The 17,099-nt window shown below is 31.9% G+C and overlaps 2 protein-coding genes across 4 annotated transcripts in view; both read right to left on the reverse strand.

Moving 5' to 3' along the window:
- Window positions 1–389: 389 nt before the first annotated feature.
- On the reverse strand, window positions 390–2,644 carry LOC134693556 (uncharacterized). The gene is made up of 2 exons (XM_063554397.1): window positions 2,556–2,644; window positions 390–1,991 (listed from the first exon to the last, which is right to left on the reverse strand). Exon 2 carries the CDS (start codon window positions 1,977–1,979, stop codon window positions 390–392), a length of 1,590 nt encoding a protein of 529 aa, XP_063410467.1. The 5' UTR covers window positions 1,980–1,991; window positions 2,556–2,644.
- A 2,535-nt stretch (window positions 2,645–5,179) lies between these two features.
- Window positions 5,180–17,099, reverse strand: part of LOC134693457 (DIS3-like exonuclease 2) — a 49,503-nt gene continuing 37,583 nt past the window's right edge. For 2 of the 3 annotated variants that reach the window (XM_063554288.1, XM_063554286.1), the window contains exons 19-25: window positions 15,706–15,765; window positions 14,863–14,949; window positions 13,735–13,882; window positions 13,031–13,161; window positions 12,256–12,360; window positions 7,668–7,835; window positions 5,180–6,581 (exon numbers count right to left, since the gene is read on the reverse strand). In XM_063554288.1, the coding sequence (XP_063410358.1) occupies window positions 6,555–6,581; window positions 7,668–7,835; window positions 12,256–12,360; window positions 13,031–13,161; window positions 13,735–13,882; window positions 14,863–14,949; window positions 15,706–15,765 (726 nt within the window). In that variant the 3' untranslated portion in view covers window positions 5,180–6,554. The other variant, XM_063554287.1, reaches the window with a different exon arrangement.

Below are 17,099 nucleotides of genomic sequence, written 5' to 3' on the forward strand. Positions count from 1 at the left end.
TTTTTTGTCCATGGATTTATGAGTTTTGAACAGCGGTATACTACTGTTGCCTTTATTTATCCTCCACTTTCGATAAAAGATAATGTCTGTATCAAGTTTGGAATATGCCAGTTGTTTTCCATTTTTCTGTGTAATGTGTGTAATTTAATGAGTTTGTTAAGGGGCATACATTTTGAATTTCCCTACGAGTGTATTTGCTAATTTTATTTTTACCGTAAGACTGAGTGCTATGATTAGAAGGTTGAGTTATAGGGTTGTATCGTAGTCAGGTCTGGTAACGAATCGGAATTATTTGTATTATTACTAAACTGCAAGAACAAATATGCAACTTTTATTGAGAAGAATAATGATCGAAAGATCTAAACAAAAGATAAACCAAATTGAATGTTTCAATTTAAATATTTCACATCTTTTTTACGGAGGTCTGCTACAAACTCATCCACTGTTTTCCTATCCCAATTGTTCATAAACATAGTATACTGTTTAAATACACTATCCATAACCTCATCGCCGTACAAACGATCACCGACCTTCATTATCAAACATATTGCTATCATAGGAACTATGCTGGGGTTAACAGTCGATATGATAGACAGTTTTATTCCAGAGAGTGTCAGTAACTTTATAATGCGTCTGTTCATTTCTGTTTTGGATACATTTCCTTTTTCAAATTCATCACAAATGGCCAGATATTTCACAATAACCAGTGTAAGTGAACCAGTAGTATTTGCGATCAGATTTGCATAAGATTCATCTTCCAACATTTTATTGAATAAAGTACGCATTGTTTCTGCTGATATTCCGTATATCATACCATCTTTCATACCAATCGATAGTCCCTTTTCAGTTTGTTGACGAATTTTTAGCAATATCATTCGGATGTCAGATTTCTTTTTACCCTCTTCACTTAGTGTTGCAATCAACGAAGAAGAGCCCTCCAGTATGGCGGAAAATGCAATACGACCTGCTAAGGCTTCTGCAAAGTTCATGGCAGAACTATCATCAAACGATTTGGAAGATGTCTTTCCGGCAACGGTCTCTGTTAATGGCATAAAAGACGAATCATCAAGCATGACAAATGATTTAGACGATGTCTTTCCTGCAAAATCCTCTGTATATGGCAAAGAAGATAAATCATCAAATGATTCGGAGGATGTCTTTCCGGCAACGGCCTCTGTATACGCCGTAGAAGACAGATCTTCAAATGATTCGGAAGATGTCTTTCCTGCAAAGGCCTCTGTATCCGGCGTAGGAGACGAATCTTCAAATAAGTTGGATGATGTCTTTACTGTAAAGTCATCTGTATACGGCAGAGTAGATAAATCATCAAATGATTTGGAAGATGTCTTTACTGTAAAGGCCTCTGCATATGGTGCAGAAGACGAATCTCCAAATGATTCGGGAGATGTCTTTCCTGCAAAGTATTCTGTATATGGCGCATAAGACGAATCTTCAAATGACTTAGAAGATTTCTTACATGTAATATTCTCTGTCGATGGCGTAGCAGACAAATCATCGGAAGATTTTGATGATTCCTTCCTTTCCTCATTTTCATGAAACTTACGATTGCATTCATTTTTATCGGATTCGACAGGACTTTTTATGAAATAAGTATGCAAACTTTTTAAATGTTCCGGAATGTTCTGTAACGCACGAACGTCTATCTTGGAAATATTTAAATAACTTGCAGTTGGCATAGATATTTTCAATCTGTCACTGGCTGTATATCTGTACTTGCTTACAGTTTCGGTTAATCTCGTAAATATTATCGGACGTTCAGATGGAAACTTGTACTTCGAAAATGATTTGAAATCACATCTTGAGAAGACATAAATGTTTCCTCGAATATTTGTCAAGTTGATCCTTCGCTTTTTTAATCTCGGCGCAGTAAAATAACTTGCAGTGGAATATATGTTTTTAATTCTGTAACTAGCTTTACCATGAAGAGATATATTTACACAAGAAAACATGATTATCATTCACTGGTGAATCTGCAGCAAATAAATAAACAATTAATCCTTGTTAAATTATTTTTTTTAACATAATCGCGTCTCTGTTATATTGACTATATGCATAACTTCATTCATCAAAATAATTATATTTGGCAAAACTTTTAGTATATTTTTTTCTTCAATGCTCTTCAACTTCGTACTTTATTTGGCCTTTTACACATGTTTTGATTCGAGCCTCACTGGTGTGTCTTTTGTCGACGAAAAGCGCGTCTGATGTAAATATAAAATTTTAATTCTGGTATCTGTGATGAGTTACTAATAACAATATTTACAAAATTACAATATCATTAATGAGTTGTTTTATTTTATTTCTTAGACCAAGAACTGTGAAAACATGAAACGAACACTTTTAAAATGTAGGCTCCGAGAAGCTTTTCTGATATAAAGACGAATATGTGAAAGCAAAGGATTTATATGATCCGAAACTGTTAAATAGCTCTATGACAAAATGGTAAATAAAAAAGGCAAATCCATCAAAAAATAAATTATATGAGGGTGTTCAAACTTTAGTTTCATTATAATCTCAATTAATCAACTGGTTACCTGTTATAAAGTCAGTACCAAATTAATGACTGCTTAGCTGATAATATCGTATGTGTCTGATATGGTCAGTCAGTGGCGATATCGACCCTGTGCTGTAAAACAAAAGTAGAACGTATTTGATTTTTATTTTCAAATCGTTGTCTGTACTCCACAAATCCGAAAAGATTCCTGCAAAATACCTATTAAATCTGTATATGCTACAACTGCTGACAATGCATAACAAAATATGTATTACTGATTAAATAGCAATGTATGTAAGGTGTGTGTGTGTAGTGTATACATTGATATAACAACTCAATGATAAAGATCATTGTAAATTGATAAACATGGTTTTATGTTGGTGTCCTAAATACATATCTCTTAAACTTCGTCACTGATGAGTCTTTTGTAGACGAAACGCGCGTCTGACGCAAATACAAATTTCAATCCTGGTATCTATGATGAGTTTATTTACCTAAACTATAATAATTATACTTACGGCAACTGCAACTCTTAACTAGTAAATGAAAACTAGAGCATATACAATGAAACTATACGTGTTATCTGATGGGAGTTTCTATCTATATGTATCTTTGATAGAAATTCCCGACATTATTGATTGAGGTCAAAAGAAGGTTTCAGAAAACCTACACCAATTATTCCAATTGATAATTTAAAAGAACATGTATGATAACGGATTTAAATACTTTATAGGTTTTCTTAAGGCTTTAGAAATGTCATTTTCAATACTGAATAAAAAATGAAATGTCATACATGTGTACATGATTATAATACAGATTTTTTCAAATAATTTATCGATCGTGCCTTAGTAAATTCTATAGTCTATATTTGCATATAACATCTACTTTATAAATGATAATCATAATACATTAACATGTATAATACCTTTCGTGACTCTGTACTTACACATCCCGCCATTGTGGCATTATGATATGGCTGTATATTTTTACATTTAACTTGAAATATCTGTGGGTTTTTGTTGGGTTAATGATTTCTTTTTGCGGGGGGAGGGGGGGAGGGGTCACAAATATAATGGAATTCTGTGCGAATGTCATATAAATGAGTTGAATACTTGAGGAAACTAAAGAATATAACAGTTGTTTTTAAATTCGTTTGAGCTTTGAGTTTTGCAATCAAATAAAGGACTTTCCCCTTTGAATGCCACTTTGTGTTTTTTTTTCCTTTTGTTTTTCCTTTTTTTTTAACTTCTTGTGAAATAACTCGAAAAGAAGACCTGAATACTTCTTCAGAATAAATAATGGGTTCGGGGTCATTAATACAAATTAGAATTACAAAACTGTATAGTTCTATGAACACTATTGTTCTATCTATTTTCATTTATAAAACTAACTTATTACAAATGTTGATGACTTTGTTGAACGCATCCATTCCATCAACTCAGATACAGATTCACATGTCGTCCTGAATATATTTGTTATATTTACCACTGGACATTAAGCACCAAAGAAACAATCAGATTAATATGTCAACAATAAACATAATCAAGTGACTGATAAAAATAGCTGACCATTTATGTAAAGCAATATTCGAGCTGCTCTTGAATATAGTGTACTGTAAACCAGCTAAATTTCGAGAGCGATTTATTTTAGCGACTTTAACGCGAAATTAAATCGTTGCAAAAAGGAATAACTTGGATCTTTCCCTATTAAACTAGATTAAGTAAATAAGAAAATCGCGAAGATGACTAGCTGGGTATAAACGCGAAATAAAGTATCCGCGAAAATAAGTTGGTTTACAGAATTTATCTCAGTTGACACAAATATTAAGCCAGCGTACGTTCCCAGATCATAAATCCTTAGTCCTAGGCTGTGTAGCAACTGTACCACTAAATATTTATATAATCTCTGTAAGATTGGAAGCAACAGCAATAAGACTAGTAATGTAATACCAAGATCTCATTGATAAATATTCCTCATCAACTTCAATTGATTATCGATTCTTTGTACATTGTAGTAACGTTTTAAAGTGTTCTTTTATTTGTGTGTAAGTTATTACTTTTACTCTTAAGTCTATTTTTGTTAATGTTCATTTGAGGAGGCTTGGTACTTATCATCCAGTCATTGTGTTATAGTGCTATGGGATTTGTTTTGTGTTCTTGTCTTTCATTTTTGCTTGTGTGATTTGTCTGTGTGCTTTTTTGTTTTTTCTTTGCTTATACGTCTGTATGTTTTATAGTGATTATAGCACATGCCCTATTTTGACATTTTTACTTATTATGTCGGTTTGTTTTGTTCACTCATTGTTGTTAATATAACAAAATTTTAGGTGACTGTCATACAAGTGAGAGGATTAGAGCTATAAAATCAGGTTAAACTCACTATTTTCTACATAAGAAAATGCCTGTACTAAGTCAGACATATGACAGTTGTTATCCATTTGTTTGATGTGTTAGAGCTTTTGATTTTGCTATTTGGTGATGGACTGTCTGTTTTGAATTTTCACAAGAATAAAATATTTTTGTTATATTTCTTTTTTGTATATTTTAAATTTTGTGGAGTCTTTATATCAAATCAATTTCACTTTCCATTTTTTTTTTTAGGAAAATCTATTTTTTTTAAACCAGCCTTTTTTAAAATGCACCATGGCAACATAGAAATATAATATAAGTTTGAATAATTTAATTCCATCATCTTTTTGACATCAATTTATTTTGTTACATTATAATCAAAACATAAATACATCATTAACAATCACTCAACATCTCAATCTTTTCAATCCAAATTTCTCAGTCATATTTTTAATTCTTCTTATTCAGCATCTCTTTTCACATAAAAGTGTGAAGAATAGAAATACAAATCAATATAACTTATGATCATTTTCAATGTAAGAAATTTTTGTGAAAAGAGACACAAACTTTTTAAAGTACACATATGAGGGAGGGTCGGAGAGGTACTGATCCCAAAATGGTGGGCTTAAAACATGGAATCCTGAGGTCATGAATTTAAAGCAATTGAAATTCTGAAAGCCTGAAAGGGTCAATCCTGAAATCCCTAGCTTAAAAACACCCAATCTCGGAGTCCTGATAAAGGTCCTGACCCCTCACATATGTGTTGGGTTCTTTTTCTTTAAACCAATGAAACATAAGTATTACATTCCATTTGATTTGACATCATTAAGCTGATAATCAAGGTAACCTAGATATTGATGGGAATTAATGGGAACTGCCAAACTGAATATTTTACCTTTGAAAAATATTTAAATTATATATTTACCGTTTTCTTAAATTCTTGAACAAAAAGGTTCAAGTTAGAACTTGTTGATACTATCTTGAAAATATAATTTCTTAAACATCACAGTGCTAATTTTTACACAAATCCTTTACCATATTTTTGAAAAATCAAAATAAGTGGAGATAATTGTCAAAATGAACCATTTTTAAAACATGCACTTAGGTAATTTTGTCAAATAACAAAAATAAAATGTATTCCTCCCTATGTTTTCTGTTCAAAAGTTTTTATTAACCAAATGAAAATGTTCCCAAGCCATACAAAAATTGCAAACAAAAGAAAGGAGATCTAAAGTTTTCAATTTTTGTTCTACATACATTTAACTTACTAGCAAAAGAAATTATAGGGAAAAAAAAGTGTTTTATAAACCTTGAATGAATTTTAGTTTGAGGTCACTGATAAAACAAACCCTTTGATTCATTGATTAGCACCATAAAAGTCTATAGATTTTTTGTTCAATACTGATTATTTAATAGATTTATTTCTTATCTACAATACATTTTTTATTCCAACTTTATTTCCCATGTCACATAAAAACTAGCACAAATAAATACATTTTAAAGTAAAACATATGATAAAGTTAAGAGAATAAAATAAGCACTATTTATCAAATTTCTACTGTTTTTAAGATCTGTAATAGTTTTATGGTTAGTACACATCTTTATTTCCTCCTTTGCCAGTTATCTTCTCTTGAACTTGAACTGACATTTTTTCACTTGTTCACCATTTTTTAAGTTCCAGTTTTATATTTTCAGACTGCAGGTGGTTTTATGATGGCCTGAAAGCAAAAAAGAACAATGATGCAATATTTTGTGCTAATAAATATAACAGTAAACAAGAATGTGTGTTTTGTGTATATATAAGTTTTTCAATGAAACTTGTACATTAGGTTTTCTTTCTGCATACCAATATTGTAAGATATAATTTTTAGTGAACTTTATTCAGCAGTGCCAAGGATACAGTGTTGATATAAAGTTCCTTGTAAACATAGCTTCCATGTGTATGTTTCTGTGTATGAATTTACATCTTACTGTACTCTGTTGAAGTACTGTTTCTGTGCATGAATTTACATCTTACTGTACTCTGTTGAAGTACTGTTTCTGTGTATGAATTTACATCTTACTGTACTCTGTTGAAGTACTGTTAATGTGATGGTATACATCTTACTGTACTCTGTTGAAGTACTGTTTCTGTGTATGAATTTACTGTACTCTGTTGAATTACTGTTAATGTGATGGTATCGATACAGAAGTCAAGTGTAGACTTTAACAGAAGGCTAAATATGGGGGGAGGGAAGGACCTGTATTGCGAGTCTGTGATCGGGTGTTTTTAAGTGTGGGATTTTTGGATTGACACTTTCAGGATCTGGGAATTCGTTTACTTAAATTTCGGGATGGCGGGATTTAACTTTTTTATATTCGGGACCTCAGGATTTCATGTTTTAAAAGTCTGGGATTTCAGAATCAGGACCCCTCCTACCCCCTCAAAATATGTTTCCATACACTGTATAGGTCATTAACATGATTATTATATAAATATGTCACATATTGAGCAGGATCAGCCTGCACTTCCAAAGCACCTGAAATCTCAACCTGTTTTCAGTTGGGTTGTTTACTCAGTTTTGAGTTTTCTATGAAGTATTCTGTGTATTGTTGTATGTACTTTTGTCATTTTTTCTTTTTTTGCCATGACATTGTCATTTTATTTTCCACTTATTAGACTTTGATTGTATCTTTAATATCTTTCACCTCTCTGTTGTAGAATATATAATACAGATTAACATATACCCACTACAGAGGTAATGCCTCTTGATTGTAACTTAAGAAAATTGCAGAAATTTTATTTTAGTGCTGATTTAACTTACCATCCACTGTAGAGGTAATTCCCCTGGTTTTAATACACAGGCAACTATTGTAAATATAGATATTTTCTGTACTGCCCCTGTACCATTCTCTTCTGTTGGTTCCCAGTATAGAGTTAATATTGGATTCTTCTGTTCTTTTGTATGTAATTTATCTTTAATAGCTAGTTTCTACAAAACAAAATGCATTATAACATAACAAATTCATAGTCAAACTTTAATTCATTAAACACTACAATCTCAAACATCTGTGACATTCATTTTCACACAATTGGTGCATATATGTATGTTAAGAGACCAGCTTAAAACAAAATAAAACTAGAGGCTCTAAAGAGCCTGTGTCGCTCACCTTGGTCTATGTGAATATTAAACAAAGGACGCAGATGGATTCATGACAAAATTATGTTTTTGTGATGGTGAAGTGTTTGTACATCTTATTTTACTGAAGATTCTTGCTGCTAACAATTATTTCTATCTATATTAAACTTGGCCCAGTAGTTTCAGTGGAAAATGTTAGTAAAAATTTACTAATTTCAGGAAAATTGTTAAAAATTGACTATAAAGGACAATAACTCCTAAAGGGGTCAACTGACAATTTTGTTCTTGTTGATTTATTTGTAGATCTTACTGTGCTGAACAATAATGATGTTTACAGTTCATCTCTATCTATAATAATATTAAAGATAATGACCAACCAGATGCTTCGCAGGGCGTAGCTTTATACGACCGCACAGGTTGAACCCTGAACGGTTGGGGCAAGTATGGACACAACATTCAAGCTGGATTCAGCTCTAAATTTGGATTGTGATTAAATAGTTGACACAGCATAGGTTTCTGACACAGAATGAAAGTGTTCTAATGAACTTAAAATTTTTGTTTTCTCTTAGAGCAATTCACTATGCTGTTCAATATTAATCCTCTCAAAATAATGTTTGAAGAAATTTTCTTTTTATTTATGAAATTTCAAATGAGAAAAATTGAACCCAATTTTTTTTAATCACATCCCCCTTTTCCTTATTCCAAAACTAATCTCAATTAAAATATTCTAATGGAGTTTGCAACAATAACTACTCATTTAAATACATCATAAAATAAAATGTAAATAAAATGTAAAAAAAACTGCTTGTTATCACTGAATGGTAAAGATTATTTAAATTTATCAGTTGGTAGTAAAAAGTGAATATACATTGTATATTGTATATCACAAAGATTTAAGTTGATTCTGGACAAAGAAAGATAACTCCAATTAAAAAAAATTCTTGCAATAAGATATTTCTTGCTTACTATTTTGGACAAAGAAAGATAACTCTAACTAAAAAAAATTTGCTATTTCACAATATTGTGAAATTAGATATTTCTTGCCATTGCACAATACTGTGCAATTGAAAAGATTTGCTATTCCACAATACTTAATATAATAATTTTAGATCCTGATTTGGACCAACTTGAAAACTGGGCCCATAATCAAAAATCTAAGTACATGTTTAGATTCAGCATATCAAAGAGGCCCAAGAATTTAATTTTTGTTAAAATCAAACTTAGTTTAATTTTGGACTCTTTGGACCTTAATGTAGGCCAATTTGAAAACGGGACCAAAAATGAAGAATCTACATACACAGTTAGATTTGGCATATCAAAGAACCCCATTTATTCAATTTTTGATGAAATCAAAAAAGTTTAATTTTGGACCCCGATTTGGGTCAACTTGAAAACTGGGCCTATTATAAAAAATCTAAGTTCATTTTTAGATTCAGCATATCAAAGAACCCCAAGGATTCAATTTTTGTTAAAATCAAACTAAGGTTAATTTTGGACCCTTTGGACCTTAATGTAGAGCAATTTGAAAACGGGACCAAAAGTTAAGAATCTACATACACAGTTAGATTCGGCATATCAAAGAACCCCAATTATTAAATTTTGATGAAATCAAACAAAGTTTAATTTTGGACCCTTTGGGCCCCTTTTTCCTAAACTGTTGGGACCAAAACTCCCAAAATCAATACCAACTTTCCTTTTATGGTCATTAACCTTGTGTTTAAATTTCATAGATTTCTATTTACTTATACTAACGTTATGGTGCGAAAACCAAGAAAAATGCTTATTTGGGTCCCTTTTTGGCCCCTTATTCCTAAACTGTTGGGACCTAAACTCCCAAAATCAATACCAATTTTCCTTTTGTGGTCATAAACATTATGTTTAAGTTTCATTGATTTCTATTTACTTAAACTTAAGTTATTGTGCGAAAACCCAGAATAATGCTTATTTGGGCCCTTTTTTGGCCCCTAATTCCTAAACTGTTAAAACCAAAACTCCCAAAATCAATCCCAACCTTTCTTTTGTGGTCATCAACCTTGTGTCAAAATTTCATAGATTTCTATTAACTTAAACTAAAGTTATAGTGCGAAAACCAAGAAAATGCTTATTTGGGCCCTTTTTGGCCCCTAATTCCTAAAATGTTGGGACCAAAACTCCCAAAATCAATACCAACCTTCCTTTTATGGTCATAAACCTTGTCTTAAAATTTCATAGATTTCTATTCACTTTTACTAAAGTTAGAGTGCAAAAACTAAAAGTATTCGGACGACGACGACGACGACGCCAACCTGATAGCAATATACGACGAAATTTTTTTCAAAATTTGCGGTCGTATAAAAACAGCAAAATTTCCCTAAAATTACCAATTCAGGGGCAGCAACCCAACAACAGGTTGTAGGATTCATCTGAAAATTTCAGGGCAGTTAGATCTTGCCTGGATATACAATTTCACCCCATGTCAGATTTGCTCTAAAAGGTTTGGTTTTTGAGTTATAAGCAACTAGAGGCTCCAAAGAGCCTGTGTCGCTCACCTTGGTCTATGTGAATATTAAACAAAGGAAGCAGATGGATTCATGACAAAATTGTGTTTTGGTGATGGTGATGTGTTTGTAAATCTTACTTTACTAAGCAGTCTTGCTGTTTACATTTATCTCTATCTATAATGAACTTGGCCCAGTAGTTTCAGTGGAAAATGTTAATAAAATTTACAAATTTTATGAAAATTGTTAAAAATTGACTATAAATAACAATAACTCCTTAGGGGGTCAATTGACGATTTCGGTCATGTTGACTTATTTGTAAATCTTACTTTGCTAAACATTATTGCTGTTTACAGTTTATCTCTATCTATAATTATATTTAAGATAATAACCAAAAACAGCAAAATTTCCTTAAAATTACTGATTCAGGGGCAGCAACCCAACAATGGGTTGTCAGTTTCATCTGAAAATTATAGGGCAGATAGATCTTGATCTGATAAACAATTTTACCCCCCTGTCGGATTTGCTATAAATGCTTTGGTTTTTGAGTTATAAGCCAAAAACTGCATTTTACCCCTATGTTCTATTTTTAGCTGTGGCGGCCATCTTGATTTGATAGTCGGGTCACCGGACACATTTTTAAAACTAGATACCCCAAAGATGATTGTTGCCAAGTCTGGATTAATTTGGCCCAGTAGTTTCAGAGGAGAAGATTTTTGTAAAAAGATAACTAAGATTTACGAAAAATGGTTAAAAATTGACTATAAAGGGCAATAACTCCTAAACGGGTCAACTGACCATTTCGGTCATGATGACTTATTTGTAAATCTAATTTTGCTGAACATTATTGCTGTTTACAGTTTATCTCTATCTATAATAATATTCAAGATAATAACCAAAAACTGCAAAATTTCCTCAAAATTACCAATTCAGGGGCAGCAATCCAACAACGGGTTAACCGATTAATCTGAAAATTTCAGGGCAGATAGATCTTGACCTGATAAACATTTTTACTCCATGTCAGATTTCCTCTAAATGCTTTGGTTTTTGAGTTATAAGCCAAAAACTGCATTTTACCCCTATGTTCTATTTTTAGCTGTGGCGGCCATCTTGGTTGGTTGACCGTGTCACGCCACACATTTTTTAAACTAGATACCCCAATGATGATTGTGGCCAAGTTTGGTTCAATTTGGCCCAGTAGTTTCAGAGGAGAAGATTTTTGTAAAAGTTAACAACGACGACGGACGACAGAAAACGGACGACGACGGACGCCGGACGCAAAGTGATGGGAAAAGCTCACATGGCCCTTCGGGCCAGGTGAGCTAAAAAAAGTATACAATAATCAGCTAGCCCTCTGCCCTGTGCAGGATTTTCTTGCTGTGTTGAAAACCCTTTGGTCAGGACCATGTTAGTCAGTGATTTTTATTGTTAAGTGTCGATCATATCTATTTTTTCATAAATTATGCTATTAGTTTTCAGGTTTTAATTGTTTCACATTTTTCATGGCATGGCCTTTTTAAAAAAAGTGACTTTAATATTAGTGTTAGCAAATTTGTGCTCAGACAAAAATGTTGAGGGAGGTTGACAAATTATGTTGAATCAATGCTAGATATTTTTTAAAATACATTTGGCAAATTATGCCCAACTAAACACTTTGTATTACTAATTTAGAATTTAGTTTAACAAAACATGTTAATATATGTACTTACATCGCAATATACTCTCTTTGTAACACCAAATTTGAGTATGAAGACATCAAAGGCCTTGTCTAATACCCCCATCACCTAAATACTTACATCACAGTACACTCTCTTTGTAACTCCAAACTTGAGTATGAAGACATCAAATGCCTTGTCTAATACACCCATCACCATGCCTGTTTCTTCAAATGGACCAGCAGTCTGTTTTAAAATATATAAATACTATATATAAGTACAAAAAAAGGAATAGAGTCTGACACTATGCATCACTCACATGTCCATGTTCATTGAACTGTGAAATCTGTAATTTGGGGTATGATTTTAAAAGGACAAAGAAATAACCAAAAGATTTCTAGGTAACACTGTTTCTAAGCATTTATCAATTCAAATTTCCAAAACATTACATTCATTTTCTTATATCTGTTCTGTTTATATAACAATTTAAATTGAACTTTGATGGATAGTTGTCTCATTGGCAATAATACCACATCTTCTTAATTTTGTATTAAGAAAACAGATTAAAACCAAATATTAAGGTGGTACCTAACACTACAGGGAGATAACTCTGTAAAATCAGCTTAACGTTTAAATTGTTGTGTTGTTAAGGGAATATTAAGCTTCTCAACGATCAAAATAAGTGTTTGTTAAACTGCTATATAACCAGTGTAATTTTTCTGATAACACGGTTGGTTCAATTTTTTTTAAATTTTTATGTTTTCGTCAAAGGGTCAAAGTAAATACTTTATCAAAAATTTTAAGAAAATTAAACAAGCCAAATTTATTTTAGTTAAAGTGTTGGGTACCACTTTAAGCGAAAGTTGTTCAAAGTTTCCATCTAAGGTTGAATAGTAATTCCTTGAAGTATACTCACCTTGACAAAGACAGCAAAGAACAGTTCTGAACTGAGTTCTGAGGCTCGTTTACTGTTAGTCTTCCTGTCGTTACAATTCTCAGCAATACTCTGTATGGCAACCATAGACTTTTCACTCAGGTCAGAGTAACCTGAAATAGAAATAATGAGCTACAATGTGACTGTTCATAAATCAAAACTATTTTATACAATCTCAGGAGTTACATGTGAGCCTGAGGCTGAGGCATAAGCAATTAATTTATGTGAAGAGTTTGTTTTAGTGGGACTGATCTGCCAAACCATGTTTAGTAATCTCTTTATTTTACATTCTAACAAAATTATAATAAAGTAAACAACCTAATTTTTGTGAGCTTTTTTTTGTAGCTTGGAATAGATGGAATGAAATCTACCAAGATATAGATTCCACAACTACTATAACATTTCTCAACTAGAGACAGTTAAATTTAAGTATTTAAAATTTAACTGTTGAGAGTGGAGAAATATCATAATACAATAGTTATAGCAGTGGAAAGTTATGTTCTTTATATGTTATGTCTGCAGGGATAGTCATCTCTTTTCATGACGTCATAATATGAAAATTCAGAAGAAACCTAGAAAATTTGACCTCAAGAGTAGAAATATTTTTCTCACACTAATCAAGAACTGTGAAATTAGAAAAAAAATATAAGGTAATGATTTTTCAAATGGCACTTAACAATACTGACCTAAAGCAGCACCTAAAGTCCTGTGGACCATCACATCAGCATATCTTCTGATAGGACTAGTAAAGTGTGTATACAGAGGGACATTCAAAGCGTAGTGGCGATACAGTTCTTCATCATCAATACAACCAGTACAGAAATACTTCGCATTCTGAAAATGAATGAATCATTAAATGTGACAATATTTTTTTTTCTTTTTGAGTTCACCCAGTACATAAATACTGTTATGTCAAAAGAAATAAATCAACACATCATGACAGTTTTTCATTTTCAGTTCATCATGTACAGATTCTTGTTTATACATCCATTAACCTTCTTAGGCATGTAAAAATGTATTTGTTGATGGTAGTTTACATCAAGCACATTATACTACATGTATTTTCATAATATAACAATTTTTTTCAGAATGAAACCCATTAGTGTAATAATATTAGAATAGATCATGCTTTTTATTTAACTGAGAATTTTAGATTGTTGTAACATGTCATCACAGACACAGTTGATTCTTTACTTTGTCTTTGATTTGATCTAACCTGGACCAAATCGTGTAACTCTTTCACTTAAGGTGAGTAAGATTTCTTTAAAAAGCAGTCCTATGATAATTTGACAATTGCATTAATACATTGATTTATTCATTTTCAAGACAAAGTATTAAAATAACAAGAATGTGTCCACAGTACACGGATGCCCCACTCGCACTATCATTTTCTATGTTTTGTGGACTTTGAAATTGGAATAAATTCTCTATTTGGCATTAAAATAAGAATGATGTTATCAAAGGGAACATGTACACTAAGTTTCAAGTTGATTGGACTTCTACTTTATCATAAACTACCTTGACCAAAAACTTTAACCTGAAATTTGCACTATCATCTTCTAGGTTCAGTGAACCGTAAAATTGGGGTCAAAACTCTAATTTGGTATTTAAATTTGAAAGATCATATCATAAGGCACATGTATACTAAGTTTCAAGTTGATTGGACTTCAACTTCATCAAAAACTACATTGACCAAAAACTTTAACCTGAAGCGGGACAGACGGACGGACAAACGAACGGAGGCACAGACCAGAAAACATAATGCCTCTCTACTATCGTAGGTGGGGCATAAAAATATGATTAAATTTCCTTACCTGCATAGGTTTAGAACACATACTGACAAGCACCTGCATCCTTGCTACAGACATGTTATCATCATCAGCATATCTCCACAGAGATTTCTACGAAAAAAAAAAAAGTAGTTAATGTGTTATGTTTGTAAATATTTCATTAATTGCAACCAAGACTAGAAATACATGTATTAAACTTTCTGTGCATATAATAAATTCTAGCTAAATTTCATGAAATGCAAATACAATTTTAAAATACGGCATCTAACCCGTATTATAAATAAGGTACTAGTTCTATAATTTAGATCTTTAAAAAAATGAATGAGAAGAATTTCTTTTTTCTTTTATAATTACAAACAGATTTTATCGTTTATGATATAGAGTTTGACGTTGCCAAGCACACAAACCAAGCAGAAGAGTCAATGACATCATTATTGTCCAATGAAAAAGTCAGGGAAAAATGATTATAAAACTATTAACCGTTTCAAAGAGACTATTACCCTTACCGCAGGTTTAAAATGATACAAGTGTTCGGTGTTCGGTAAACAGGAAGTTGTTGAGTGATGAGTCTGAAAATGCACCACACAGTATAGCTGACTTATATAAATCCTGAAACCAAATTTCAGAAATCCTTGTATTATTGTTCCGGAGAAAAATGTGACAAAAATATTCATCCATCGGACAGATTGACAGACAGATGGATGGATGGATGGACAAACAGAGGTAAAACAGTATACCCCCCCCCCAACCCCCCCCCCCCCTTTTTAAAGCAGGGGTATAATAAATAAATTCTGATAACTGACAAATTCCTTTTAAAATGCCTAATGAATCTAAGACAAGACCCATCAGTCGATAATAAATATTTACCTGTAATGTACCTGCAGATGAAGGATCAATAGGGAATCCTAAGTTACTGCACAGTTCAACCTAAAGTATAAAACAAAGAATGTTTGAACACTCAAATGCTGTGGACGTTCTCATTCTCATTCTTTCGAATATTAAATCATTCAGAGAACCAGATGCTCCGCAGGGAGCAGCTTTATACGACAGCAGAGGTTGAACCCTGAACGGTTGGGGCAAGTATGGACACAACATTCAAGCTGGATCCAGCTCTAAATTTGGATTGTGACTAAATAGTTGACACAGCATAGGTTTCTGACACAGAATGGATGTGTTCTAATGAACTTAAAATTTTTGTTTTCTCTTAGAGCAATTCACTATGCTGTTGAATATTAATCCTCTCAAAAAAATGTTTGAAGAAATTTTCTTTTTATTTATGAAATTTCAAATGAGAAAAATTGAACCCAATTTTTTTAATCACATCCCTCTTTCCCTTATTCCAAAACTAATCTCAATTAAAATTTCTAATGAAGTTTGCAACAATAACTACTCATTTAAATACATCATAAAATATTAAGATGTAAAAAAACTGCTTGTTATCATTGAATGGTAAAGATTGTTTTAATTTATCAGTTGGTAGTAAAAAGTGAATATACATTGTATATTGTATATAACAAAGATTTAAGTTGATTCTGGACAAAGAAAGATAACTCCAATTAAAAAAAAATCTTGCTATTGCACAATATTGTGCAATTAGATATTTCTTGCTTACTATTCTGGACAAAGAAAGATAACTCTAATTAAAAAAAAAATGCTATTTCACAATATTGTGCAATTAGATATTTCTTGCCATTGCGCAATACTGAGCAATTGAAAAGACTTGCTATTGCACAATACTTGATATAATAATTTTAGATCCTGATTTGGACCAACTTGAAAACTGGGCCCATAATCAAAAATCTAAGTACATGTTCGGATTCTGATCATTTAGCATATCAAAGAACCCCAAGAATTCAATTTTTGATGAAATCAAACTAAGTTTGATTTTGGACCCTGATTTGGACCAACTTGAAAACTGGGCCAATAATCAAAAATCAATAATCATTTTTAGATTCAGCATATCAAAGAATCCCAAGGATTAAATTTTTGTCAAAATCAAACTAAGTTTAATTTTGGACCCTTTGGACCTTTATGTAGACCAATTTGAAAACGGGACCAAAAATTAAGAATCTTCATACACAGTTAGATTTAGCATATCAAAGAAGCCCAATTATTCAATTTTTGTTGAAATCAAACAAAGTTTAATTTTGGACCTTTTGGACCTTAATGTAGACCAATTTGAAAACAGGACCAAAAATTAAGAATCTACATACACAGTTAGATTACGCATATCAAAGAACCCCAATTATTCAATTTTTGAT

The sequence above is a fragment of the Mytilus trossulus genome, chromosome 12 (genome assembly GCF_036588685.1).
Source record: "Mytilus trossulus isolate FHL-02 chromosome 12, PNRI_Mtr1.1.1.hap1, whole genome shotgun sequence".
Classification (NCBI taxonomy): domain Eukaryota; kingdom Metazoa; phylum Mollusca; class Bivalvia; order Mytilida; family Mytilidae; genus Mytilus; species Mytilus trossulus.